Below are 25,398 nucleotides of genomic sequence, written 5' to 3' on the forward strand. Positions count from 1 at the left end.
CTGTGATTGGTCGGAGTTTGTGCGTGGTGCGCAGCCATTGGTCGGTTGTTGTGGGTTTAAGAGAGTGGGCTGTTTGGTGGCAGAGCTAACTTGTCTGTGTCTTGTAAAGGCAGCGTGTGCTGGTCTCCCGGCTTTTGTCTCCGGAGCTGAAGGACTCACGTCGTCATTCAAGCTGTCCATCATAATGAAGCGGGTTTGGTGTGTAGGTCTTCTTTTCGCGCTGCTAGCTTTTGGTGAGTAGCGGAAATATTTGCCCCCTCGTTACGCTTTGATTAACGCTGCCCATTATTTAAGCTAGCATTAGCTAGTAAGCTAACGTTAACTTGATTTGTGCTTCTTCGTTGCTAAGGACTGACAGGAGCTTCGTCAAAAGTGTATTTTTTTAAGTTTAATTCTGTCAGTTTGGTAATAATAGACAACTCAGTCGGGTTTTCAGAGCAACGCCACTCTCCGTTATTCCTAAGTGTCTTTCCAGAAGTTTCTAGTAGAAACACCATGAACCCTAAAGCTGTCTGCCGCTACCATAACGTCAAAATAGCAAGTAGCTAATGTTATTGCTCTTGTACAGGTGAATACCGATGTTATGGTTTAAAAAGCGTGGCCGTTTAACGTTGCACATTGCTTATTTGGTGTTTTTTGGTCACGTCTGTGTGGACTGCCATCCCTAATGAAGTCATCTTAAGCGCTGACTGTTCGTCAGCGTATACATGCATTGTTAGTAAGACTTTTTAATGCAACTCCTTGTCGCTTGGCAGCTGCTGTAAAGGCAGAGGTTGATCTGGACGTCGAGGGAACAGTAGAGGAGGACTTGGGCAAAAGCAGGGATGGCTCCAGAACGGATGATGAGGTGGTGCAGAGGTAGGTGTTTGAATATATTTTCATATTATACCTGTTGAATGACATGTAACTATCCCTATCAGGGAATGTTGACTAAACCTTAAGTTAACAGCACAAGGTCAGCTTGTCCATGCTTGTGCACACAAATGCTAAAAGCAACAGTAGGAGTCTTTAAGGCTTGGCAATCGTATTAATTTGGATACTGATCCCTAAAAGGGAGGAGATTTGCATGTTTTGTGTTGATTGGTTGTGTACATTCCTGAATTCACTTGTGCTGTGCATGTATGTGTTCTCAGAGAGGAGGAGGCTATCCAGCTGGATGGGTTGAATGCAGCTCAAATTAAGGAACTCAGAGAAAAATCAGAAAAGCATGCTTTTCAGGCTGAAGTTAACCGTATGATGAAGCTGATTATCAACTCTCTGTATAAGAACAAGGAGGTGAGCAAGAATAAAGAGCAACTTGATGTACAATCATCTGTACTGCAGTATGGCTTCTTTGGAGTTACAGTTATATAGCTTGCAGACATCATTAGGAAAAGCTATGCTAATGAGATTTTTTTTTTTTTGCTGCAGATCTTCCTTAGGGAGCTGATTTCCAATGCCTCAGATGCTCTGGATAAGATTCGCTTGTTGTCACTCACTGATGAGAATGTATTAGCCTCCAATGAAGAGCTGACCATCAAAATAAAGGTATGCAGAAGAAATGTTTACCCTCTGTTGCAGTCTTCATTGGTAATGTTACATGATGTCCTTTGGTAACTTTATTCTATTGTTCCCATCTCCAGTCTGATAAAGAGAAGAACATGCTCCACATCACTGACACTGGTATTGGAATGACCAAAGAAGAGCTAGTGAAAAACCTGGGCACCATTGCCAAATCGGGCACTAGCGAGTTCCTCAACAAGATGACAGAAATGCAGGATGAGGGCCAGTCTACCTCAGAGCTGATTGGCCAGTTTGGTGTTGGTTTCTACTCTGCTTTCCTTGTTGCAGACAAAGTCATTGTGACATCAAAGCACAACAATGACACCCAGCACATCTGGGAGTCTGACTCTAATCAGTTCTCTGTTATTGAGGACCCTCGCGGTGACACACTAGGCAGAGGAACCACCATCACGTGAGTTTCTTGTTTTCACATTGCTTAAAGCCATCTACACCAGTTTTAGGTTATTTTTGACAATATGAACAACAGCTGTAAGTGTCACAACTATTTACATTACTCCTACCACCAAAACTAATATGAAATTGATTTTAAGTTACCGGAGGTAACAAGCGATTACAAGCAATTTAAAGATATTGTTAAAGTATAACACTTACTCACCTTAAACTCTATTTCCTTCCAACTAATCCAGTGTATAAAATTGACTATTATATCCTACCCATGTCTTTCTAACCTTAGATTGGTCCTAAAAGAAGAGGCCTCAGATTATCTGGAGCTGGAGACCATCAAGAACCTTGTCAAGAAATATTCTCAGTTCATCAACTTCCCCATTTATGTTTGGGCTAGCAAGGTGATTGCTTAAGACATTTCCTTCTACTGTTTGACTCATGAATCCTAGTCCTGAGCCTTACAAATATAGAATTTAACAAATAACCATTGTATAATTTCTTCCTTTCCACTTGCCAGACTGAGACAGTTGAGGAGCCCATTGAGGAAGATGCTGAGGCAGCAGAGGAATCAGAGAAAGAGACAGCTGAAGATGAGGCTGAGGTAGAAGAGGAAGAGGAGGAGGGAAAAGACAAGCCAAAAACGAAGAAGGTAGGATCTTCCTGCCAGGGGTGGATGATATGGGCAAAATTAATACTGTGACTGTCATATCTTTAGTATTTGTTAGTTCTCATTAAAAGTAATTAAAATGTTTTTCTGAACTTAAACTGATGCTGTTGTAATTACTCAGACTGTTCAGAAATAAATATTTTTGGGCTATTTTTGAAAATCTCTTGATGTTTGTAGGTTGAGAAGACTGTGTGGGACTGGGAACTGATGAATGATATCAAGCCTATATGGCAGAGACCAGCTAAGGAGGTTGAGGAAGATGAGTACAAGGCTTTCTACAAGACGTTCTCCAAGGTAGGTAATGTTTTGTCAAACATCCGTGTACACTGTCTGCATTCCCATTGGTGTTTAATTTTAATTCAAGGTATGTTTCATTCTCCAACAGGACAGTGACGATCCTCTGAGTCATATCCACTTCACAGCTGAGGGTGAGGTTACCTTTAAGTCCATCCTGTTCGTGCCCAATACAGCTCCCCGTGGCTTGTTTGACGAATATGGCTCCAAGAAGAATGACTACATCAAGGTATGTGCTTCAAGGAGTAGTCGGGGATTTCTGTGTTTACAGAAAGCTGTTCAGGAATCTGCTATGTTTAATTTCTAAACTGAAACCCCTTTGTCACAGCTGTTTGTCAGGAGAGTTTTCATCACAGACGATTTCAACGACATGATGCCCAAGTACCTGAACTTCATCAAGGGAGTGGTGAGTGAATTTTTTTTTTTCCCTTGTTTTTGTAATTTAGTTATGAGACCGCCAAATGTTAATGTACTGTTCAGTCTTTGCTTTAGTACTGGCTACACTATCATTAATGGAAACTCATTTTCCTAGGTTGACTCTGATGACCTTCCCTTGAATGTGTCTAGAGAGACTCTGCAGCAGCACAAGCTGCTCAAGGTGAGTTTCATATGTAACATCATCATCTCAATGCCAATTGTCTCATTTTATTGGAAAATGTCACATCCTTTTAGATAAATTTAGCATTTTAGTCATTATTTAGTGGTAATATGCCTAACTGAATACTTTATTTTTAAATTCCATTTTAGCTAGATAAGCAGAACTGTTGCCATTAAACGGTTTCAGTTTAGATAACCTGACTTTGTCTTGTTCAGGTTATCCGTAAGAAGCTTGTGCGTAAGACTTTGGACATGATCAAGAAGATCGCAGAGGAGCAATACAACGACAAGTTCTGGAAGGAGTTTGGAACAAATATCAAGCTGGGTGTCATTGAGGATCACTCCAACAGAACCCGTCTGGCCAAGCTGCTGCGCTTCCAGACCTCACACAGCGAAACAGTTGTGTCCAGCCTGGAGCAGTATGTGGAGCGTATGAAGGAGAAGCAGGACAAGATCTACTTCATGGCTGGCACCAACAGGAAGGAGGTAAGCAGAGACTTTGACCTTTTGTTAAAAAAAAAAAAAAATTGTTGCATAGATGATTTATTTAAACCTGTGCTATAAAGCCCACAGAGGAATCAGAATTGATTGTTTGTACTCTTTTGCCTCTGCAGGCTGAGTCTTCTCCTTTTGTGGAGAGGCTGCTGAAAAAGGGTTATGAGGTGATCTACCTGACAGAACCTGTGGATGAGTACTGCATCCAGGCACTGCCTGAGTTTGATGGAAAACGCTTCCAGAATGTGGCGAAGGAGGGTGTCAAGTTTGATGAGAGCGATAAGGCCAAGGAGAAGAGGGAGGCCCTGGAGAAAGAGTATGAACCTCTTACCACTTGGCTGAAGGACAAAGCCCTGAAGGACAAGGTAGAGAGTCATTTATATTTGTAATTTATTACCTGAGACATGTTCACAAGCCACAAAATTGATAAATACTGTGCAGACATTTTGGGCACTTTTAGATGTACACAACACCATCAGGTGTCTAATCTCAGGTTTACTGGGCAGGACAACAATTCCATAGAGAACCCAATAGAGTTCATGAAGTACTATTTTCAAAGGTACAAAGAAACAGATGGTCTGACCCCCACAGGGTCCTGATATTTTGGGATCACATGAAGAGACACAAGACAATGGGACAGCCTGAATCTAGAAAAAAACTGCATGCAGTTTCTCCATAGTGCTGCAAAGTACCAGGAGAAACTGTGTGCAGGTCAGACCAGACCAAGTATCCCCTGTGTATATTTTTAGTGCCTAAAACTTGTGTACAGTACTGTAGTTTCACCACAGCTGCCTGATTGGTGTCCTGTCTCACTGAATTTTTAATCCAGTGTTTTGTCCATCCCACAAACAGATTGAGAAAGCTGTCCTGTCTCAGAGACTGACCGAGTCTCCCTGCGCTTTGGTTGCCAGTCAGTACGGCTGGTCAGGAAACATGGAGAGGATCATGAAGGCACAGGCTTACCAGACAGGAAAAGACATCTCCACAAAGTGAGCAGTGATCATCTTGTGCTTTCCACTAATGTGACCTTACTGTTTATCGAGCTAAAATGGCAATTCCTTCCTCTTCTTCAGTTACTATGCCAGCCAGAAGAAAACATTAGAAATCAACCCTAAGCATCCCCTCATCAAGCAGATGCTAAACAGAGTCAATGTAAGTCTGACCAGTGTCACTTCATTGTAATATCTTTAAAGATGGCATTATGTCACTTATAAACATTTTACTACATTTGTTTTTTTTGTTTTTTTTTTTGTTTTTTTTAAGTCAGAAATTCATCAATGTGAGATTATTCACATCAAGTTGTAGTTTAAGTTTTGAAACATCTGCACATCTAACATGACTAAAGATGGGAACGCATTATCTGCATGAGTAATCATTTCTAACAGATTGGTTCCATTGCAACATTTCTGAACTTAGAACAAACAGAGCAGAATGCTGAATTTTTTTTTTTTTTTTTTTTTTTTTTTGTGTGTCCTCCAGGATGATGCTGAGGACCAGACTGCATCAGATCTGGCCATGGTACTGTTTGAAACGGCCACACTGCGGTCAGGCTACCAGCTGACTGACACAAAGGCTTATGGAGACAGGATAGAGCGCATGCTCCGACTCAGCATGAATATAGCGCTGGACGAACAGGCAAGTCGATGCCAGCTGCCACATAACTCATTAGTTTCAAAACATTTGATAGTCAAATGTTGAGTTTCACTATACATGTGTAAGCTCATGTCATCTTTCATAGCCACTGAAATGTCTATGGTTTGCTTGAAACTGTTTTTTCACTGGCAATAGTTCTGCTTTCCATTTTAACCACACATACATCTTCACGTTCCCCTACTGGGTAATTAAGGTGTGTCAGCTCCTGATGGTAAAAGATTGTGTGGGTATTATTGTTAAATATTGATAGGTTGAAGAGGAACCTGAAGAAGAACCAGAAGAGCCAGCAGAAGATGACTCTGAAGATAAAGAAGAAACTGCAGATGAGGGTGATGATGACGAAACGGTGAGCACACTTAAGCTGTGATATTTTATTTATTTATTTTAAAATGATTTAAAAATTGAAGTATTTGCTCTTCTTGTTCTACATAACTTTAATGTTATTCCTCTGCAGGAAAAAACAGAGAAAGATGAACTGTGAAGCACTGAATGGAAAAGCATGTAAACAATGGAGCTGGAGACATGATTTGAGTCTTTTTCCAGTGCCACCGTGGTCAACATTATCCTGGGTGGGGTTTTTTAAGGCGAGCATTGTTTTTGTTGTTTTTGTTTTTTTTTTTTTTTTTTTTTTTTTTTTTTTAACATTCCTCATGACTGTAAATTTGTTAATATTTAACTGACCTGTTTATGGAAAGATGCGATCCTGTCTCTTGATCGAATAAATGTTTCCTGGAAAAACAACCCACTGTACAGTGTTTGTGATGAAATACTGTTTAAAAATAAGTACAACTGAAAATGGACTTAATAAAAAAAAAGTGGCCTAAAACCTGAAATGGTAACAACAGGCTGTGGCTGCACACATGAGAATCATAAATGACAAGGGATAGAGGTTTAATTAAAAGGGCTTATAGGAAACTGAAATTTGCATTTCTACAAACATGTCATGTTCATTGCCAGACATTTGGCAGGTACAGTGTCAGTCTGCTCTCTGAATTTGTAAAAGTAATGCAATGAAACCAGAAATCTGTTAAGGGACTAAACTATTAAGATTTAAGAAAAAAAAGCAAAATGATTTATATTGTTAGACACAGACTTTTTCCAATAATTAAGATAATTTAGTTTTTTTTGTTAATCTTAAGTCTTGCTTGAGATGATTTTATTGCCCAAATCCATCCACAACTTTGAAATTAATTAGCCCGACAGAAGAAAAAACTGCCTCAAAGTCCTTCACTGTACATGTGTTTTTTTCTTTTTTCCCAGAAATTATGCTGAAGATTGTCATTAGTAATTTTATACTCCATTCTAGGAATTGTGCACAGGTAAACTTTGGAAAAAAAATGTTTAAGACACTGATTGCTACTTCTCACTCAGTTAATCTTCTCTGGCTTCACATGTAGACACAGGTCACACTAGAGGATGACTGAGGCTTCAGACAATTAAAAAAAAAAATCAGCTGTTATAGTGGAAAGGTAGCAATAACATTTCTGCTGCATCAGCACCAAGTAGTTTACTCACTGATCACTTTCAATCAAAGCATCAAAATAAGACAAAGTATAGTAACGGAGCATCTTTATTTTATATTTAATATATTGACTGGTCTTTGGCCATATCCCCCACTAATCAGAACTGTTATGTAAAATATAATCCTTTGCACTTAATGTTACAATACCTTGCCATGCCCAGTAGATGGCATTGTCCCCCCACTTCTTGAGGACACGTTTTGCAGGACAGCCCTTTACTGTCTATTTCATTTTTTAAGCATCTGGATGTTCATACATGATAAACTTTAGTTTGGTTTTACTCACAATTTATTATAGCAGGTAGTATAGCTGCTGAGGAAACACTGGTGCTTTTTACATTTGTATTAAATGTTACTAGGTGTTCCTAACAAACTGACTGTGTTTTCATATGGGTCATTAACATGTTTATCAACTAATCTTCAAATACTGTTCACTAGATTGACTACCTGCTGTGTAAACAATGAACCCTATTCCAGAGTCAGCAGTTCCTGCTTGTATATACAGTTAACCACATGTGTAACTATTTATTCTGCCTTATTGTATTTTCCATTGACAGACTGACGTCTTGGTGTAACACAAGGGTTGTTCAGAAATTCCTTGCATTTTGAAGTGTAATAATTCAACAGCTGCAGGTTTGATTGGTTGTTTAGAAGCTTTAAGCAGAAACCATCTTCAGGATGTGAGGTTCAGTGAGCAGGGGCTGCTGCACTGTTTGTTCTCTAACAACTGTTGTGTGATGTCTTCTTATAGCAGATACCCAGATGTGGCTGCAGTGTACACATCCAAACACAATCCCTTTGATGCACAGCTCACTGTGGAAACCTGCAGTCCTAAACCGTGAGTTGCAGAGCTTGTAACTAAGCAGCAGCAGTGTTGCCTTACAGGTCACGCCATGGATGAGAGTGAGAAAATAATGTGCTTTCTTAATAAAGGGTGACAGATATGGGCCACAGCTGGGGGAGGGGTGTCACAGTGGGGCCACACAGGGACTGAGCCCCATAGCATATATCTCACAGTCATTCCCTGCTGTTAACCTGTGGAGTTTATTTGTAGGACACACACACACACACAAAGGAGTGCTGTTGTACATTTGGCAGTCTCTCAGGTGTCCCAGATGAAAACTAACCTCAGATCCTCTGTCTGACATGTGCTCTTGGTCCTTAAACCCAGAACTCTCTCTCTCTCTCTCTCTCTCTCTCTCTCTCTCTCTCTCTCTCTCTCTCCCTCTCTCCCCCTCCCCCTCTCCCCCTCCCTCCCTCCCTCCCTGCACTGTGAGACACCTCAGGTTAAATCCTTCATGTTCAGTGTGAGATGCTGTGTATGTATTGTGGTCGGGTAACCTGAGAGATACTGGCTTTAGGCTGAGATCACAATGGCAGGGTCTTACTGGTTTTACAGGTTTGAGGAGACTTGAATCCCAGAAATAAGGCTTATTTGGAAACTGCTTTTCAGTCACCATGGCTGTCTCCTATAAAGAGGTCAGCATGAATTACTAGAATAAGTCTGCTGAGCTTTAGTTTCAGCCCAAGATTTGTTTATTTTCCACAAATTTATGCAGTGGGCAATATATTTTCCCCATTTGTCTATGAAATAATCAGCAATAATACGTCTTTATCTTATTTATAACAGGGGTTTTACTGGTTGCTGTTTTAATAGATGCTTTATTTTATACACCAGCTTTTATTATGAACAACTTTAAAGTGAACTTGTGCGATCAAACGCAGTGGATTGAAAAACAGAGTTAAACTTGACAGCAGACATCTCTCATCATCACCTCTAAGTCATAATCGGTCTCGCAGGTTTGTCTGTCCCATAATTTGTATTTTGCGACTGGCTGCAGTTTCTGCGCTGCTGCTGCTGCTCATATACGCAATCCCTGGATAGGTGGTTGCCATGGTTTCGTGGGTCACATGCGTGGGTTTCCTGTAGCCAGAAGCAGCAGAAGATGCTTGGACCAAAAATCCAGAGCCATTTTCATTGAAGAAAAAGAGAGGATCGGCTGCAGATGGCTTTCTGACTGAGGCCTGACTGCTGCTGCTGTTTTTTGGGGGTTTGTTTTTTTTTTTTTTTTTTTTTTTTTTTAGCTCAGCTGCTTTTCGATTATTCTCGTTGCAAACCGGTTTTGACCACATTCATAGACTGATAACAGGAATGAGTATAGAAATCCCTGAAGGACTGACGGAGCTGTTACAGAGCTTTACCGTGGAAGTATTGAGGAATCAGCCAAGGGATTTGCTCGAGTTTGCGTTACAGTACTTCACGCAGCTGAAGGACAGTGAAGCCAAAGAGGCCACGTTTGGCAATGACCAAAATTCGGCCCCGAGACCCGGAAAAGCGGTCAATTTCATTGACGAAGCGATGCAGATCGATTCGGAAAACGGAGAGGACGACGACGACGACGATGACGAGGAATTCATAGGTGGGCTCATAGATTTAGTTTTTTTGGTCAGGAAGATAGTAAACGTGGACGTGGATGACCTTAAATGATTTTGGATAGAGAGCGCGTATCGCAGTGTGCGCGGCCCTCGGTGAGAAACACACTGGGCGCAGTGATGCTCGACACCCTGCATCCACCGCGGCTCTGTCATTCGCCATATATGGTCACAGAGGCTGAGTGATGCTCAATGAACGTGTGTTGCGCTTCTCTATGCAGGAGGAAAACCAGCTCATGCATCTCTAAGCTGTTTGATTATGTTCAGTTAGTTTTCAGGTGCAGGCCTGATGGGGGGGGGGGGGGGGGGGGCTGTTCTTATTATACCTTTAAATATGACACAGGTTGAAATCTAAAGCTCTTCAATGATGCAAACATTATTAAGTGTGCCCTATAGATTAATGAGGGCTTCATAGCTGTGGTCATATTTAACCCAATGGCCATGCAGGATTGCCAGAAGCTGCAGCAAGTAGCATAGCAACCCAGAGCTCTGACACAGCATCCCAATGAGTGCTGGTGTCTGCAATGGTTACATAAAGACACTGTGTTCACTCACTACCTGTTGTAGTGTTTTTGTGTCATGACCATGCACCATCACACTTCCAGTGCATTGTACTTAATGAGTGTGAACCTCACTGGACAGTAACAGCTGCTAATGAATGAGACCTCCAATCTAATGTATATTTCATACTGAGCTATTGTTTTGAATCTTGGCACTTTTTTTTTTTTTTTTTTTTTGCTGTTTTACATTCAAATATTTTCTCATTTGAATTTTATTCAAAGAGGCAATCGGCACTTCAAAGCAGCTGTTCAAATGAATATGGATCCCTAATGAGCACAGGGCTGGGTGTCCTGTGCTAATGCAGATGTATGAAAGCAGATCATTAACTTAATCCTGTCCATTATGAACTGACTTACTGTAAAATAGATTCACTCTATGGTGAAATTTGACATGTTAATATATTTGTTCTGATTTTGCAGCCCCGGTAATAAACAGATTCATCAGAAGAGCATCAGGTGAGTTGTCATTTGCTGCCTGTTGAAGTTCGCTGTTAAAAGCCTCTTTCTGCTGAGAGGAAAACTCTGGACAGCATCAGTGCTGGAAATATATAAAACCTCTCTGACATTTGAACCCTGAGGCTGCGTCTCCAGTACAAATGATATCAGAGGGTTTTGTTTCCGTCTGTCTTTTCTCAGTGTCGTTGGTTTATTATAATAGTGTGGATTTATTAGAATTTGTGAAACCACTTTGTCTCGATTCTGGTTAATAATGTCAGTGATGTGGGTGTGGAGATGGGAGCAAGTACTGCTACCCATGATAATCTCCTGCTCATGATAACAGTGAGGTTGTAGCTGGACAAGAATAATGGTGCTAAATTAAGACTGATTTCTGCATGGAAACACTCTGAATGGAAACTATGAGCAGGTGAAACTATTCATACTTAATATTTTTTACCTTTTATTTTTTAAGATGGAAACTATATGTCCTCTACATTGGTGTAGACTAAAATTAAAGCAAAGAAAATCTACTTACACACTATAAAAAATTAAATTTAGGGCTAACAGATTGTTGATTTTGGGTTATAGATATTCCATCAAGGAAATTTTAGAGCTTTAAGCATCATATTTTTACACAATCAACAAAAATGTTAACATATTTGTCAACAGAAACATAAATTATAATTTAATATAATTTAACTTGTATCTTAATGATGCTTGCTTCACTCTCATCTTGCTTTGAAACTGTTACAAATGTCACCTCTATAACCACATCTCTCAGAATCTGCATACAAAATAAGGTTGTGTTTATAAAGACTTTTTGCATGAAATGTCCTGATACATCCCACGTGTTTAGATTTTGTTGTAACATGAGCAACGGTTTCTACTTGAGTGACAACAACAGGAAATTGTTGCTAAAGGTTTACTTTAGTGTAATTGAACTGACTATCCGGTAATGATTGAACTTTTCATTCATTTGCTGATCTCTGTCATGCAGTGTGTGCTGAAGCATTCAACCCTGATGAAGACGAGGAGGATAAAGAGCCATGGGTGAGCTGTGCTCCATGCCACAGTGCTTTAGTTTTCTTTGACGAGCAATAATAAATCAAATGCTCTACACTATGACTTCCCATGTATGTGTGCTCTGATGTGTATGCCATCATGGGGCCACGTCACAGCCATGTGTTTTACTTTGCAGGTCACTCACCCAAAAACCGATGAGCAGAGACAGAGACTACAGGAAGCATGTAGAGACATTCTTCTGTTCAAGAACCTGGATCCGGTGAGTGGATTATTCTATAAGCAGACTGTACTACTCTGGTTTGAGCACTGCCGTCTCATAAATTACACAGAGGAGAACATGCACAGCAGCATTTGTGCCATGGCTCAGGGAACTATTAAGTGTATTTAAAGATAGTTATTATAAAGGATGTGAAAAAGCATGTTCAGTGCATTCTACATCATTGTTTTAACAGTGAGTGTCAAATTGCATTTTTACGAAACATTGCTGTTCTTTACCGTACAGGAAGAGATGTCTCAGGTGCTGGATGCCATGTTTGAGAAGTTCTGCACAGAAGGGGAGCACATCATTGATCAAGATGATGATGGGGATAACTTTTATGTCATTGAAAGGTACATTTTCACATTATAAAAATACTTTTTCTATGCATCATATCATCTACTGTTAAACAAGTCATTTTGAAAACTAATATATCTACAAAGTGATCTGTGAAGTGTTTCAGTAATTATCAACGTGGCTTCCACCTGTTTTCACTGATTATGTTTCTATTATATTTTCATTCAGTGGGACGTTTAACATTTTTGTGAAGGTTGATGGCGTAGAGAAGCTGGTAGGTTGCTATGACAACAGAGGCAGCTTTGGAGAACTGGCACTGATGTATAACACCCCCAGGGCAGCCACAATAATCGCCATCTCACCTGGAGCCCTTTGGTGCCTAGTGAGTAAACCATTAAATCCTCATGTATGAGCACAGTTGGCCCTGTGCTCTGGTTTTTATGCCACGCTGTGCTGTCAGTTGTCATGATTTATAGTAAACATCCAGGTCGTATGTGGCAGTGTTGCTGCCTTGTATCACAGGTGAGATCATGTTGTCTGACTGAGGTAACATACTGTAGCTTTAAAACCCACTTAGTGCAATTTCAAATGAGAGAACACACTAATCTGGATAAGCGGTAGAAGATGGATGGATGGAGAACACACTAATCATGGTCCTGGATGTGAATTTACATTCATGTATGAGTGTAAATTGAAATATAAAAATATATATTAAAACATAACCTGAAAATTATTTTGCTTAAAAATGCAATCCAAATACTTTTTTATATAGTAGTCAGAATACTTACATACATGTCTGTGCACACTGAGCATGTTGCAGCTGTGTCCCTGTTGACCTGGGTTCTTGTACTGTGTGTCTGTGAACAAGCAGCTACTCCTGTTCTACCTACAGTTCCTTTAGGCTGAGAACAGACAGTACTGAGGGCCTCTGAGCAAACAGTAGACTCTATTAGGAAGCTGATTTATGCCCAGGGTTAAAGATGTCCATGGGTAACATTGTGGCAGGCTGGTCAAATTTTAAAAATATGGTACTCTGAGTTCTAGAGTCCGGAACTGATTCTACTTTACCGGTTTAGGTTCATGTTTGCCTGGGTTTTTTCACCTAGAGGCCGCCCTGGGCAGCTACATATGTTTCCTATATTACACTGTGTAGCTTACCACTGGTACCACTGCATATTGTCATCTGACATGTTGCTGTCATCCCTTAAGTCTAAACTTTATCCTGCTGAAACAACAGAGAGGTTTCTAAAGGTTTATGGTTGAAAGCAGCAGGTTGAGAACAGTGGTGCTGCTTCTTGTAATATCCAGAGTGCTGTTACAGCCTGAAGGAGACACTCTGCATACTTAAAATCTGGTTAATAGTGACCCCTAGTGAGAACTGTTGTTTAATTTGAGTTATTGTTGGATAAAAGGATGCCAGAGCTGTCTGGAACAGTAGGGGGAATGTAAAGCAGTATTTATTATGCAGTTATTCAGACCACTGTTTACCCAGTTAGACTGAATTCCAGAGTGTGGGGAAAATAAACACAACATTAAAAATTATGATATTTTACTAGATTTTCTAAGCATTTTTCCACACTACTGTATATACATACACACATACACACACACACACACACACACCTATTATATATATATATATATATATATATATAAAACTAACAATGCAAGGACATAGGATTAGAGTTTGGCAAATGTATATTTATTTCCAGTATGTCTTTAAACTTAAACCTGAATGTTTTTTTTTTTCTTTAAATCTCTGTTCCAGGATCGTCTGACATTCAGGAGGATCATAGTGAAGAACAATGCAAAGAAGAGGAAGATGTATGAGGCATTCATTGAAACGCTACCACTGCTTACGTCATTAGAGGTCAGAAGAGTAGTCATCCAGTGTTAGACAACTGCAGTATGTATTCACAGTAAAGCCACTGTCAATCAAACATCTTTTCATTCACAGCTCTCAGAGAGAATGAAAGTAGTAGACGTCCTCTCCACCAAGGTGTACGGTGATACACAGCAGATTATTGCTCAGGTGATGAATCTTTCTGTATGATCATTTATGAACACAGTCAACTATTTTTTTTGGTACTCATTTACAATTGCATTAATGCTTTGCATCACAGGGCGATTTAGCAGATTGTTTCTACATTGTTGAATCTGGCCAAGTTAGAATCACCATGAAAAGAAGCAGGGTATGTTTGCCAAGTCTCAGACTTTATATTTTAAGCATACAATTAAAAATGAAAAAAAATTGGTATTCTGGTACGTTATTGTGTGCATTTTTGTCTTACAAGACGAAAAAAGACCAGGAGGAAGAAGAGGTGGAGATTGCAACATGTTCTAGGGGCCAGTATTTTGGAGAGTTAGCACTTGTCACCAACAAGCCCAGAGCTGCATCAGCCTATGCTGTGGGGAACGTCAAATGCTTGGGTACACTGTGCAGTTTCTTGACCATTCATATATTGTGTCCAGCTTGTAAATATCCCATTATGTCATTTATTATTTAACAGTTCTGTGAATAACTTTCATTACAATATGTCTTAGTCTTCTGTTTTGTTTTGTTTTCAGTCATGGATGTTAAAGCCTTTGAGAGATTGCTGGGCCCATGCATGGACATCATGAAGAGAAACATTGCTAACTATGAAGAGCAGCTGGTCACCCTGTTTGGGAGCAGCCCTGAGATTGAGCAACAAAATGCGTGAGACAGACTGAGTGGACCGTGGATCATGGATTAAAGTAAATAAGGCTTGTATGGATGTTTTTTTCCACATAACTACTTAAACAGTTTTTCTTACAAGAAATGTGAATACCCGCTACGAATTGTGTCTCAGACAAAATAAAACATTGAGTATGTCAGATATGCCCCATATGCCACACAGTGTTTTGATTCCAGTAAGCCAAAGCAGAGTGCTTAAAGCTTGTTTAAATTAGATGTCTCATAACCCTCAACTTAAAAATGTGAGTGTACATTTTCCTTGTCAGTGTCGGGCAGCTTATATGTTTGGATATGGAACAATTTTGTTTGCTCCCACCTTATCTCCACAGTGCTATAGTTACACCTAACAGTATAATATTGTTTGTAAATTTATAAACATTGTTAAATCAGGTGCCAAAGCTAATTTCTTAATTGATAATTGTGAACAAATGTCATTTTTTCTTGTTATTTTTGGCAAGAGCACTAAAAATAAGAGGATAAACAATTTAAAAAAGGAGGTTAATCTGATTCTGTGTTTTAATAACAGCTTTCACATTTTGCTCCCAACAGAATGTAGACTTGGCAGCATTTTAACATTTTTACAAAATACCTTTTTTTGGTTATGTTAAGAGTTAACTCCTGGATACATCTTCATGAACTATATCATTGCTGGTAAGTGTTTGTGGCTTAAAGCCGAATAGTGCTTTTGCAATAAAATAACAATAAACTAAAAAAACATTTCAGAGAGATAGTTCATAGTTTTGTAAGAATATACAACACATTGCTGTACAATTTAAAACTGCGTATTTACAGTTATTCTATAGGCTCACCTTTAATTTAATAAGTTGCTCCACTAGACCTATATAGTCATTATAAGCAATGTCGTCAGACAATTTGTTTTCCTGTGTTTTAATGTAAAAATTAAGTCATACTGTTTTTGTGTCGTCGAAACATTCATTGCGATTATGACATACATTATTGCTGTCTACCTCTGCTAACAACTTATACTTTTTGGAAACCAATATTCTGGTGTCCCCACTCAACAGGAATTTATTGTGGTTTATATGGCTTTTCTTCTTCTCTCGTTTTAAAACGAATAACTGAAGTCTTCTGTACTTTGTCTGTGGTTTACTGCAGTTTAAACAGTTTAATGGTTTAACATTTAAACATTCTGAATTAACTCCCCCCCTGTGCAAATAGTGCTGTTAATATTTGAAGGCAGACCCAAAAACACTGGCTAAAAGTACCGTATATTTCACTTTTCATGTCAATAAATACTGTTTTTATATTTACGTGTCACATTATTATTTGTTACAATAAAGGAATATCACATTCAAAGCTTTTTAATTGATTAATATTGTCCCCCGAAAATAGTTCAGTGACTGATTTAGGGACTCATTCATTTATTCTCCATTCATGTATTTGTTCATTTACTAAATATGTCTGTGAAGCTTCTCAGTCATCCATGTAGAGGTTGAAGCATCGCAACTTACTAGATATGTACTGAGACGTTAAAGCAACGATGTAATTGCAAATGATATAGAAGTAAGTACCTTGTGGTTTAGTTGCAAAATTGCGGATAAAAAAAACAACCATGTATTGTTCCTGTTATTGCCAATCAGCTGTTACTGAGCAGTAACAGGCATGCACTTTCATCCAATGATACGACGATCAACAGATTAGGCGCCGCCTTCTGTATTTTTCACTGCTTTAACGACCAATACAATGTTGCTATTCTCGTTATTGACATCAATATCCACCAATAGGAAGACGTTCTCTGCAAACATTCATTTCCACCCCTCGAGTGAATGCCAGAGAGTTTCTTGATGGCGACAGATCTGGTAAGTGGGAAGTTGACTACTTTTTTCGAAGAAATAAATGCTTCAGACGCATTTTTAAGTTAAATGTTTTGTCATCCTTATCTTTGCAGTTTTAACATGGCATTTCAGTGGGGTTGTCACGCGTTTATTTGATGTCGAAAGACAGCTTTGCTCGACATTGTTTTTTTTTTTTTTTCGCTGTGACGCTTGTTGTTTTGGTGATAGCAAATCCTTCCCGACAGTAGGTTTGCAAAGCGAAAACAAGTCGTTAATATCTGCTTTAACTGACGTGAAAATATCGTTAAAAGGCGTCCGAAGGTTTTCGTGTCATTCATTTTGAACGGGGCAAAGAGGTTGCGTCATGCCTCAACTTGTTGACATTCTTTTGTTTACAGTACTAGACCCGACAGCCCCTAGGTTTGAGCAGAGGACACTGCTGCTGCTTTTGAGTAGTGGGAAACAGAACGTCGAGACTTCAAGTCGCCTTTTAGGCCACGATAACACTTTTGAACCGTTTTAATGACGGTGTGGTTTCTGTAGAAGCGCGTTTGTCGAAGCAGCTGTTTGTCAGGGGACTGCAGCGACTCTCGATCGGTTGTCAAACGCCTATAACCGTTTTTTGTTCCTTCAAAACTATTTCCCCGCTTTTTTCAAAAAATGTTTTCAATCATTTTTTTTACAATTTTGTCTATGACCAAAGATAACACTGTTTTCAAATTAGATTTTTTTTTTTTTTTACTTTGACATTGGTATGCTTTCACATTTTTTTCAACTCCGTGTTTTCGAGTCTCTGTTCGCCACTTCTCAACTTGAATTTAACGTATTTGACGCTTTTACTGCGCAATTATGAATGAATGAGCTCTGGTGCGCATGCGCCGAATCCTTATAAGTTTATAAACAAGGCCTCCACGCAGCGGGTCACATGACCACTCACAGGGGTTTGCTGTGTCGTTTCGAAGACAAAGGATTTCTTAAAAGCTGCCTACCTTCTCTGTTCAATCGATGCAATGCATGGCATGTCTCGCAATGTTTACGTACTATCGGGGGAATTTGTTAATTTTATGTTTTATTTAGTTTTATGGCACCTTATGGGTATTATTTGATTGGCGTTTTTATAGTTCAATGGTTCCTGCTAACAAAACCTGCATACCACCATCTAGACTTACGTATGCAATCACAAAAATGAGGTTTTCATTCATCGGGGGCTGTCACTGTGTAAGTCTAGTAGAATCTTCATTGTAAATACAGCTGTGCAGCAGTTTCACTTTGTTTGTGAAAGCTCTCATCTTGCCTTGGTTTTGCCTAAAACCAGCTGACGTGGCAGAATATGATGATGGAAGCTGAGTAAACGGACCTGAAGCCCGTTTAAAAAAAAAAAAAAAAAAAGAGGAAACAGACGAACATTGTGAGAATGGACGAGTCCTTTGAGCTGCTCAAGTGTAACGAGGACCTGCCTTCCTCACCTGGGTGCCACATGGATTACGGTAAACAAAAAAAAAAGTAATGTTCTACATTTCATATTCATCATGTTTATTGTTAATAATACTGTTAACCTCTTTACAGATGACATGCCAGAGCTGCAGGAGGTGGAGGAGGACCAGAGGTCTCCAGAGTTATTTCAGGTTGGAGCAGGAGTATCTCACCAGGAGCTCAGCTGTTCCCCCAGCACTAACTGGCTTGCTGAACTGGCCAACATTGCCACCAGCCCTCAGAGCCCCCTGATGAAGGATGCCCCACATAAGAGGTTAGTGCAAACACATACTTGAATGACAGTCCTCATCAACATACATAGTAACACATTACACATGGGAACACCTGGGGGGATATTCCACAAAGCAGGATTGGCAGGTAGACAAATGTTGGTTGGTTTGTAGCAGTCATGGACTGAATGACTATGTTTATGTTCATGTCATTAGGACCAGTACATTGCAATGTTAACTAACCTTTTTTACAGGATTTTATTGAGCAGGATATATAGTAGTATATTAGTTTTTAAGATGTACAATATCACCATTGTGTGTCAAACTCTGCTTGCAGTGTAATCTGAAAAAATATCTTTATGTCTAAGTAATGTTTCATGGCAACATGTGGACTTGGCATGGCATAAAAAAATGTGTATTTATAACATTGTCTTTTTTCCAGATCATCTCCAGTGCACATCTTTGGCAACAGTAATAGTTTACATTCCTATGCCCGGCCCCCATTAGCCAGTAGCGCACCCACCCCATCGAGAGGCCACCTCAGGGAGCGCAGGCGTGTCAGGGTAACCTTTCACTTTCAACACTTTCACCTTTCACTTCAGCCTCTGAAAAGCTAAGAATCATCCATTCCTGCAGAGCCAGTGATTATTTTTGAGTAAACTGTGCATACTGAAATTGTTTATTTTACTGAATTCACTGTAAGTTGTATTTTGTTATCCATAACAGGCCAGCAGTGAATCAGAATCTGGAGTTTTCTCAATGTCGTCATCCTTTTCTGATGATGAAGATATGGCCTGGTCTCACTCCTGGCCCTCCACAGCCTGGCATTGCTTTCTTAAAGGTACATACATTCAGTTATGCATATAGGCAACCACCATAGACTCTTAAACCTCATCTCACATCCCTTTAAGTTTAACTTTTTCTATTTCTGTCTTGAGAATTCTTGCTTAAAGACATAGTCCACAGTTTAGCATAAACATCTCTCCATCAGAAAACAGCCATTCATTAGTCCATTAATCTGCTAATATTTACATTGCCAATATTTAAGAAGACATGTAAAATACAGAATGTGTATTTTGGTTAATAGAATATAGAGAATAGAGTAAAACTTATATATATATAACATATATATATGTATGTGTATAATTTATAGTCAAAACAGCACTGACTAGGTCTTTAATTGATGACAAGGCATGAAATCAAGACTGTTTTGGGCAGAGGGCTGTAGAGGTGCTGACACTAATCTTTTGTTTAACATTTTCCAAAAGGATCCTTCCTTGACAATTTTTCTCCAGAGTGGTGCAGGAACAGCATGACCTCTAGTGTTCAAACAGCAATATTGCATTTATTTTCCAGAATCCTCCTGTTTATTATCATTACAAGTTTATTCATCATTTTAAATTGTTGTGTTGATATTTAGGAACTCGCCTGCGTTTCCATCGAGGTCCTAATGTGGAGTGGCAGGAAGCTGACGAACTCGGGGATTCAGATGACGACTCAGATGATGAAACCATCTCCACCTCCTCCTCTCTCAAAGTAAGCAATCAGTAGTGACTTTAGTAATTCTTCAAATGTTTAATCTTCTATACTCTGAAAAACCTTCCAACTGTGTTGATTGGCACTGTTGGTCTAATACTGTACAATATAAACACAGTAAGGACTGGTCCTTTTGTGTGTTTTTTTTTTTAACAGCGATATGGTTCAGAGGGTCTTAAGTTGGTGAGTCATGAAGAGACATTGTCTTTTGGCCAGGCAGTCCTTAAACTGACCTTTGACCCTGGCTCCCCTGATGATGGCCTTTTAACAGCTGAGTGCAGATTGGACCATCCATTCTTTGTCAAAAATAAAGGTATTTATTTATTTATTGTTCAGTAGTATATGGTTACGTACCTTAAAAAGCTAGGCTATAATATGTTCTGAGAGAGACGGCGCTTAATTAATGTCAGCTTTGCTGGCAAAAGCCAAATGCAAACTGAATGTCAGAAACAACAGTATTTATTGACATGAAACATTTGTGTGAAACTAATCTTTGCTATTGGAAGCATCTGCTCAACCTATGTTTGCTGAGAGTTTTGTTTTTTTATTTAAACGGTTTCAAGATTAAGGTAAACTATAAATGTGCGATCTGTCTTTTTCAGGGTGGTCTTCCTTTTATCCGAGCCTTACCGTGGTGCACCATGGGATTCCTTGCTATGAGATGCAGCTGGGAGATGTCTGCCTGCCACCAAACCATCCAGATGCCATTAACTGTGATGACTCAGTCGTCTTTGACACTTTCAGAAGGTACGGTGCTACACTCTTGTGGTCGTCCATTGTATAATTAACAGACTTACGTTCAAGTCATCACATGTGAAGAAATTATTTGCTTCTGTTGTCCGACATAGTTTATTCATGCACAATCCTCTCGGACACGTCTGTCATCTTCATCTTAGACCATCCTTAGCTTGCAGCCTTCTCATATACTTGACTAAAAACTCATCAATAAATCTATTATTGGATTTATTTATTGCACATCACCTACAATTATTTACATATACAATATTGGTAGATTTGAAGTTTTTAGTGTCAGAAATTAAAATGAAAAATGTGTGTTACAATATAGCAACATTTTAAAGTGACATTTACATTTTTTTTTTGTAACAAACAGCACATGTACACCCAATACATAATTTTAATTACAGACAGTGTATTAACTTTTGTACTATCTAGTGCTGACTTTTTTTTTCTCCTTCCTTTCTCCTGCAGTTATGACTTCACCCCACTAGACTCCTCAGCAGTGTATGTCCTCAGCAGCATGGCCCGTCAGCGCAGAACATCCCTGTCCAGTGGGGGAGCTGTCAGTCCAGACTGTGATAAACTTGAGCGCTCCAGTTCTCCACAAGCCTTGAGTAGCAAATCAAATAGGAGCCACACCTCAGGGACAGCCAGTGCCACGCCTACAAAATGCAAGCGGCCAATGAATGCCTTCATGCTCTTTGCCAAGAAGTACAGAGTGGAGTACACGCAGATGTATCCTGGAAAGGACAACAGGTATGAGAATCATTGACAGCCACTGTGCCTGTCACTCACGCCGTCTCATCCTCAGAGGCATCATATTTTGTTTAATGCACTGCACTTAGGATGTAGCCACATCACATACCCAGTATTTAAATAATTGCTTCTTCTTCCATTCATATATATTGAAGTCCAAAGAATGGATCATTCCAAGCATGTGTTTCCTGTTTGCAACGATCTCTGGTTGTCTTTGGCAAACAGAGATTACGGTGACGTATGTTCAACTTTGTGATTGTAGAAGTTTTTATTCTAGCTTGTTCTAAACGGCTTAATGCCACACACTACAGTAATGACTTTGCTATTTCTAAACACAATTAATGAGTGTTCCTTTGACCTAAGTGGGCCTCTGAGCTGTAAATTCACTGGAGCCAGCTGAACACTGACAAAACAGGAAACACATGCGTGGCTTGGTGATATGGACCTTAATTGGCGTAAATAAGAGGGAGCACAATTTATAGAGAGGAAGTGCAATATGACCCCACCTTTATAGCAAAGTGACCTCTCATTCTCTCTCTCATGTCGTGTTAGCTCATGAAACAGAGGTACTATTAGAGAATAAGGGCGGAGGTGGTGCAGTGAGTACTGCCAGTGTAAAAACTAAGAGGTGCTCTGTGTTGTGGAGTGGTTCAGGCTAGAGCTGTTAAGACCAGAGCCACAGATTAAAATAGGTGCAGAAATATGTGCAAGTAGTATGTGCAGCAAATTTTAATTACTTCTAAGTAGTTTCAAATTGCTCAAGTTGAATAATTGCATTGATCAACTCATTTTGTATGGTTTAAGTTGAAATCGAATTAGTTGGAAAGGAATTCCAGTAAAGCTGAAACTGAATGTGAACTTCAAACTGTATTCAACTTTCACAGACAATTCTGTCATACTACAATAGAAATTCAGTGTACAGAATTCACTTCCAGTTCATTGAGTCACAAACGTGTCAGTGGGGCTGTGGCTCAGGAATTACAGCTGTTGTCTCGTAACTAGAAGGTTGGTGGTTCAACTCCTGATCCATGTAGATGGGTCCTTGGGAAAGAAAGATAGATAGAAAAAGAATAGAGAACTGAATGTAGAAAGGAAAATCTTCAGTGAGGATTAAATACAGTTTCAGCACAAGTGAATTAAATTTCATCAGCTATTGGAACTTACTAGTTGTACAAATGAGTTCCATTACTAGGCTATTCACTTGCAGTTTAACAATGCAATTATTCACTTCATACAGACTATTTCTGCCCATATTAAAGTTATGTGACACATGTGAAGCTTTGTACACTGTTTACTAGTTTTAGCTAGACGTACTAAACAACAGGCAACTAATACAATAGTTCTGCAATAAATCTTCCCTTCATGAAAGTCATAATGTTCACTTTTTGTTTCATTCTGTTTTAGATGTGTTAAAGACACATGGCAGATGTTATTTGGGCTGCTGTTGAACTGCATTGCTTTATTTTTACAGGTGTTTATTATTTTGTCCATTTATATCAGTGAGGCTACACTAAGAAACACTTAAACAGCAGCACAAACTACAGCCTCCAAAACGATTAACTAGAGTAACTGTAACTGTAAAACAGGTTCAACCAAAAATGGAACATTATGACCTTCATGAAAGAGGATTTATTAGAAGACTGTCTGCATTAGGCTGTATTAGTTTTTTAGAGGTGTATTTAATAAAGTGCTGAAAGTAATTTCTCTGAAACCCTGAAGGTGAGGACAGTAACAGTAAGTCCTGCAAATGAAAACATTAGAAAACAAAAGCAGAGCACGGTGACTCTTTGGGTCATGCTTTCAGTTCTGCAGTTATGTTAGTAGCCTCTTGGTTAGAGACTTATTCTTACACTGGTGGGCCTAAAATGTATTAGCATGTTCTAAAGAGCTTTCATTTTGCAGCTAAAAATGTATGTAGGCTCTTTTCTCATTCCTAGGACAGAAAGGAAATATAAAAAAGAGAAAGTAACACAATCTTTTTGCTCCAGAGCCATTAGTGTCATCCTGGGTGACAAATGGAAGAAGATGAAGAGTGAGGAAAGGAGGATGTACACCATGGAGGCCAAAGCTCTGGCTGAGGAGCAGAAAAGACTCAATCCAGACTGCTGGAAACGTAAAAGAACCAACTCGGTAAGGACATGCAGTAGACTTTTACCAACCTGCAGACTGTACTCTGACATTGCATATCAAATAATACCTACCCAGACTTTGGGTTCAGTCACATGTTCATACACTTCTGCAATTCATGTCGTCTTTCACCAGGGTTCCCAGCAGACTTAGATAATCCCCCAATTCCCCAGCTGCTCCCCCAGAGGTGCTGAACAGAGTCTGATGGACCGCTTGATGCCTCTTTTCTCTCCTGTATTCTTGAGACTCAACTGTGATGCTGAATTCACTTGCTTTTTGTAACCCTGAAGCATTATAGAGACAAAGCAGAATTTTTGAACTATTAACAAAACATGTAATCTAGTCACTAACAGTGCATATATTTTCTTATATCTTTGATGTCATGGATGTCTTATTACTCTGAAATAAGAATGAACTCTCATTTATTTCATGTTATTTCATATTCAAGCTTGAAAAAAAAATGAGAGCCTGTGGTGCTATGCTTTAGTGTGGGAGGAGAAAGTAGACAAGTTTCTATTTATAATTGTAAAAAGGGGAATTTCAGATAACCTTTTCACCACTGTTCATATAGTTTATATTTGTAGAATTCAACACATTGCACAGATTGGTAACCCTTTCATACATTTTGTTATACAGTATGTATTCTGCAGCTGAATTATGGATAACAGGTTATGATTATGCCTTGCCAAGTTTCGCCCAGCCACCTGGCCATATGACGACAAGGCTTTTAGCATGTGGTGGTGGGTTTCCACTCAGTCACAAAGCACTTCAGGCCTTCACTGAAAGTGTTTATTTCTTTTGCACTTTATATAAATATGTAATCTAATCATATACAGCCATTGTATACTGATGGAAACCATTTGTATAATGCAGCTCATTTCTTGACAGTTAGCCGTTACACACAATCATGGCCCAGAAGCCATGCTATGCTTTCAGGTTACTATTGAATTATAAGTGCTTTGTTTGTTCATATTGTACAGGTTTCTCAGCCCCAACAACCTCTTGCACAGAATAGCCTTGTACCATATTATAAATAATTTTTTTTTTTAAAACTTGCATCTTATCCAAGTGTATGGCTCTTTTTCATAAACTGTGACCACAACCTGTGAGGATGCTTGGCTTTGTGTCTGAATACATGTTAACCTGTTTTTGCCTGTCCTTTGCTTTGAATAATTACCAGCATCCTCCATGAACAAGTGCGTGTCCTTAAATATCATGCTGAACCAGGCAAATTGAGTTTCAAGCTTTAAGAGCTCTCGACCTCCACTGAGCTAAACGTACAACCGGCAAAGCTAAAGGTTTCCAGGTAACAACACATCTAAAGTGTATTGTATTCTTTGGTTTCTATGCTGGTCTGTCACATCAAAACCATCAGGCACAGATGCTTACAAGGCCTCATAAATAGCAATTGTACTGTATGATTATTCAATCTTGGGTTGAGGGAGGGGGGGCAATGTTTAAGGTTTTAATTGAACCATACTCACCAGAACGTTGGCCTCTTCTAGACATGAAAAGAAGTCTGAAATGAAAATGAAAAAAAAAAAAAAACAAAACAAAAAAAAAAAACAACACATTATCATAAGTTTTTAACAATAAAAGACATTTTCAAAACATTGTATTTTATAAACCATCTTGTGAAGTAATATATGAACAACTTATTTATCTAAAGAAATGGTAATATTTATATTGATGAAACTAGATGGCGCCATCACTCCATTTTTGTTCCATAGAAGTAGTGCTTTTTTTCCAATAATGGAACAGGTCTGATCTCAATCTTCTCTTAGCACCTACATGATGTTTTTAAATCATATTTTTCATGGCACCTACATGACGTATTTAAGACATTT

At 39.1% G+C, this 25,398-nt stretch overlaps 3 protein-coding genes across 4 annotated transcripts; all 3 read left to right on the top strand.

Moving 5' to 3' along the window:
- Nucleotides 1-75: 75 nt before the first annotated feature.
- hsp90b1 (heat shock protein 90, beta (grp94), member 1) lies at nucleotides 76-6,394 on the top strand. Its single transcript, XM_026310699.1, has 18 exons — nucleotides 76-233; nucleotides 756-858; nucleotides 1,134-1,275; nucleotides 1,411-1,527; nucleotides 1,623-1,954; nucleotides 2,237-2,348; nucleotides 2,465-2,596; nucleotides 2,792-2,908; nucleotides 3,000-3,137; nucleotides 3,237-3,314; nucleotides 3,441-3,506; nucleotides 3,722-3,991; nucleotides 4,120-4,365; nucleotides 4,853-4,989; nucleotides 5,074-5,152; nucleotides 5,480-5,635; nucleotides 5,904-5,999; nucleotides 6,108-6,394. Exons 1-18 carry the CDS (start codon nucleotides 185-187, stop codon nucleotides 6,132-6,134), a joined length of 2,397 nt encoding a protein of 798 aa, XP_026166484.1. The 5' UTR covers nucleotides 76-184; the 3' UTR covers nucleotides 6,135-6,394.
- Nucleotides 6,395-7,927: 1,533 nt separating this feature from the next.
- prkar2b (protein kinase cAMP-dependent type II regulatory subunit beta) lies at nucleotides 7,928-16,162 on the top strand. 2 transcript variants are annotated; one of them, XM_026311506.1, is made up of 11 exons: nucleotides 7,928-8,010; nucleotides 10,586-10,621; nucleotides 11,601-11,653; nucleotides 11,802-11,885; nucleotides 12,129-12,235; nucleotides 12,408-12,561; nucleotides 13,948-14,049; nucleotides 14,137-14,211; nucleotides 14,303-14,371; nucleotides 14,474-14,609; nucleotides 14,748-16,162. In XM_026311506.1, the coding sequence occupies exons 1-11, from the start codon at nucleotides 7,935-7,937 to the stop codon at nucleotides 14,879-14,881; spliced, it is 1,026 nt and encodes a 341-aa protein (XP_026167291.1). In that variant the 5' UTR covers nucleotides 7,928-7,934; the 3' UTR covers nucleotides 14,882-16,162. The 2 variants fall into 2 exon arrangements, with proteins under 2 accessions (XP_026167291.1, XP_026167290.1); XM_026311505.1 differs by lacking the exon at nucleotides 7,928-8,010 and adding an exon at nucleotides 9,237-9,592.
- A 1,248-nt stretch (nucleotides 16,163-17,410) lies between these two features.
- Nucleotides 17,411-24,699, top strand: hbp1 (HMG-box transcription factor 1). Its single transcript, XM_026312061.1, has 10 exons — nucleotides 17,411-18,178; nucleotides 18,258-18,438; nucleotides 18,837-18,957; nucleotides 19,121-19,235; nucleotides 19,815-19,930; nucleotides 20,087-20,243; nucleotides 20,533-20,677; nucleotides 21,140-21,424; nucleotides 23,413-23,554; nucleotides 23,687-24,699. The coding sequence occupies exons 1-10, from the start codon at nucleotides 18,106-18,108 to the stop codon at nucleotides 23,702-23,704; spliced, it is 1,353 nt and encodes a 450-aa protein (XP_026167846.1). The 5' UTR covers nucleotides 17,411-18,105; the 3' UTR covers nucleotides 23,705-24,699.
- The last annotated feature ends 699 nt before the right edge of the window (nucleotides 24,700-25,398 follow it).

This window comes from Mastacembelus armatus, chromosome 6, assembly GCF_900324485.2.
Source record: "Mastacembelus armatus chromosome 6, fMasArm1.2, whole genome shotgun sequence".
In the NCBI taxonomy this organism is placed as follows: domain Eukaryota; kingdom Metazoa; phylum Chordata; class Actinopteri; order Synbranchiformes; family Mastacembelidae; genus Mastacembelus; species Mastacembelus armatus.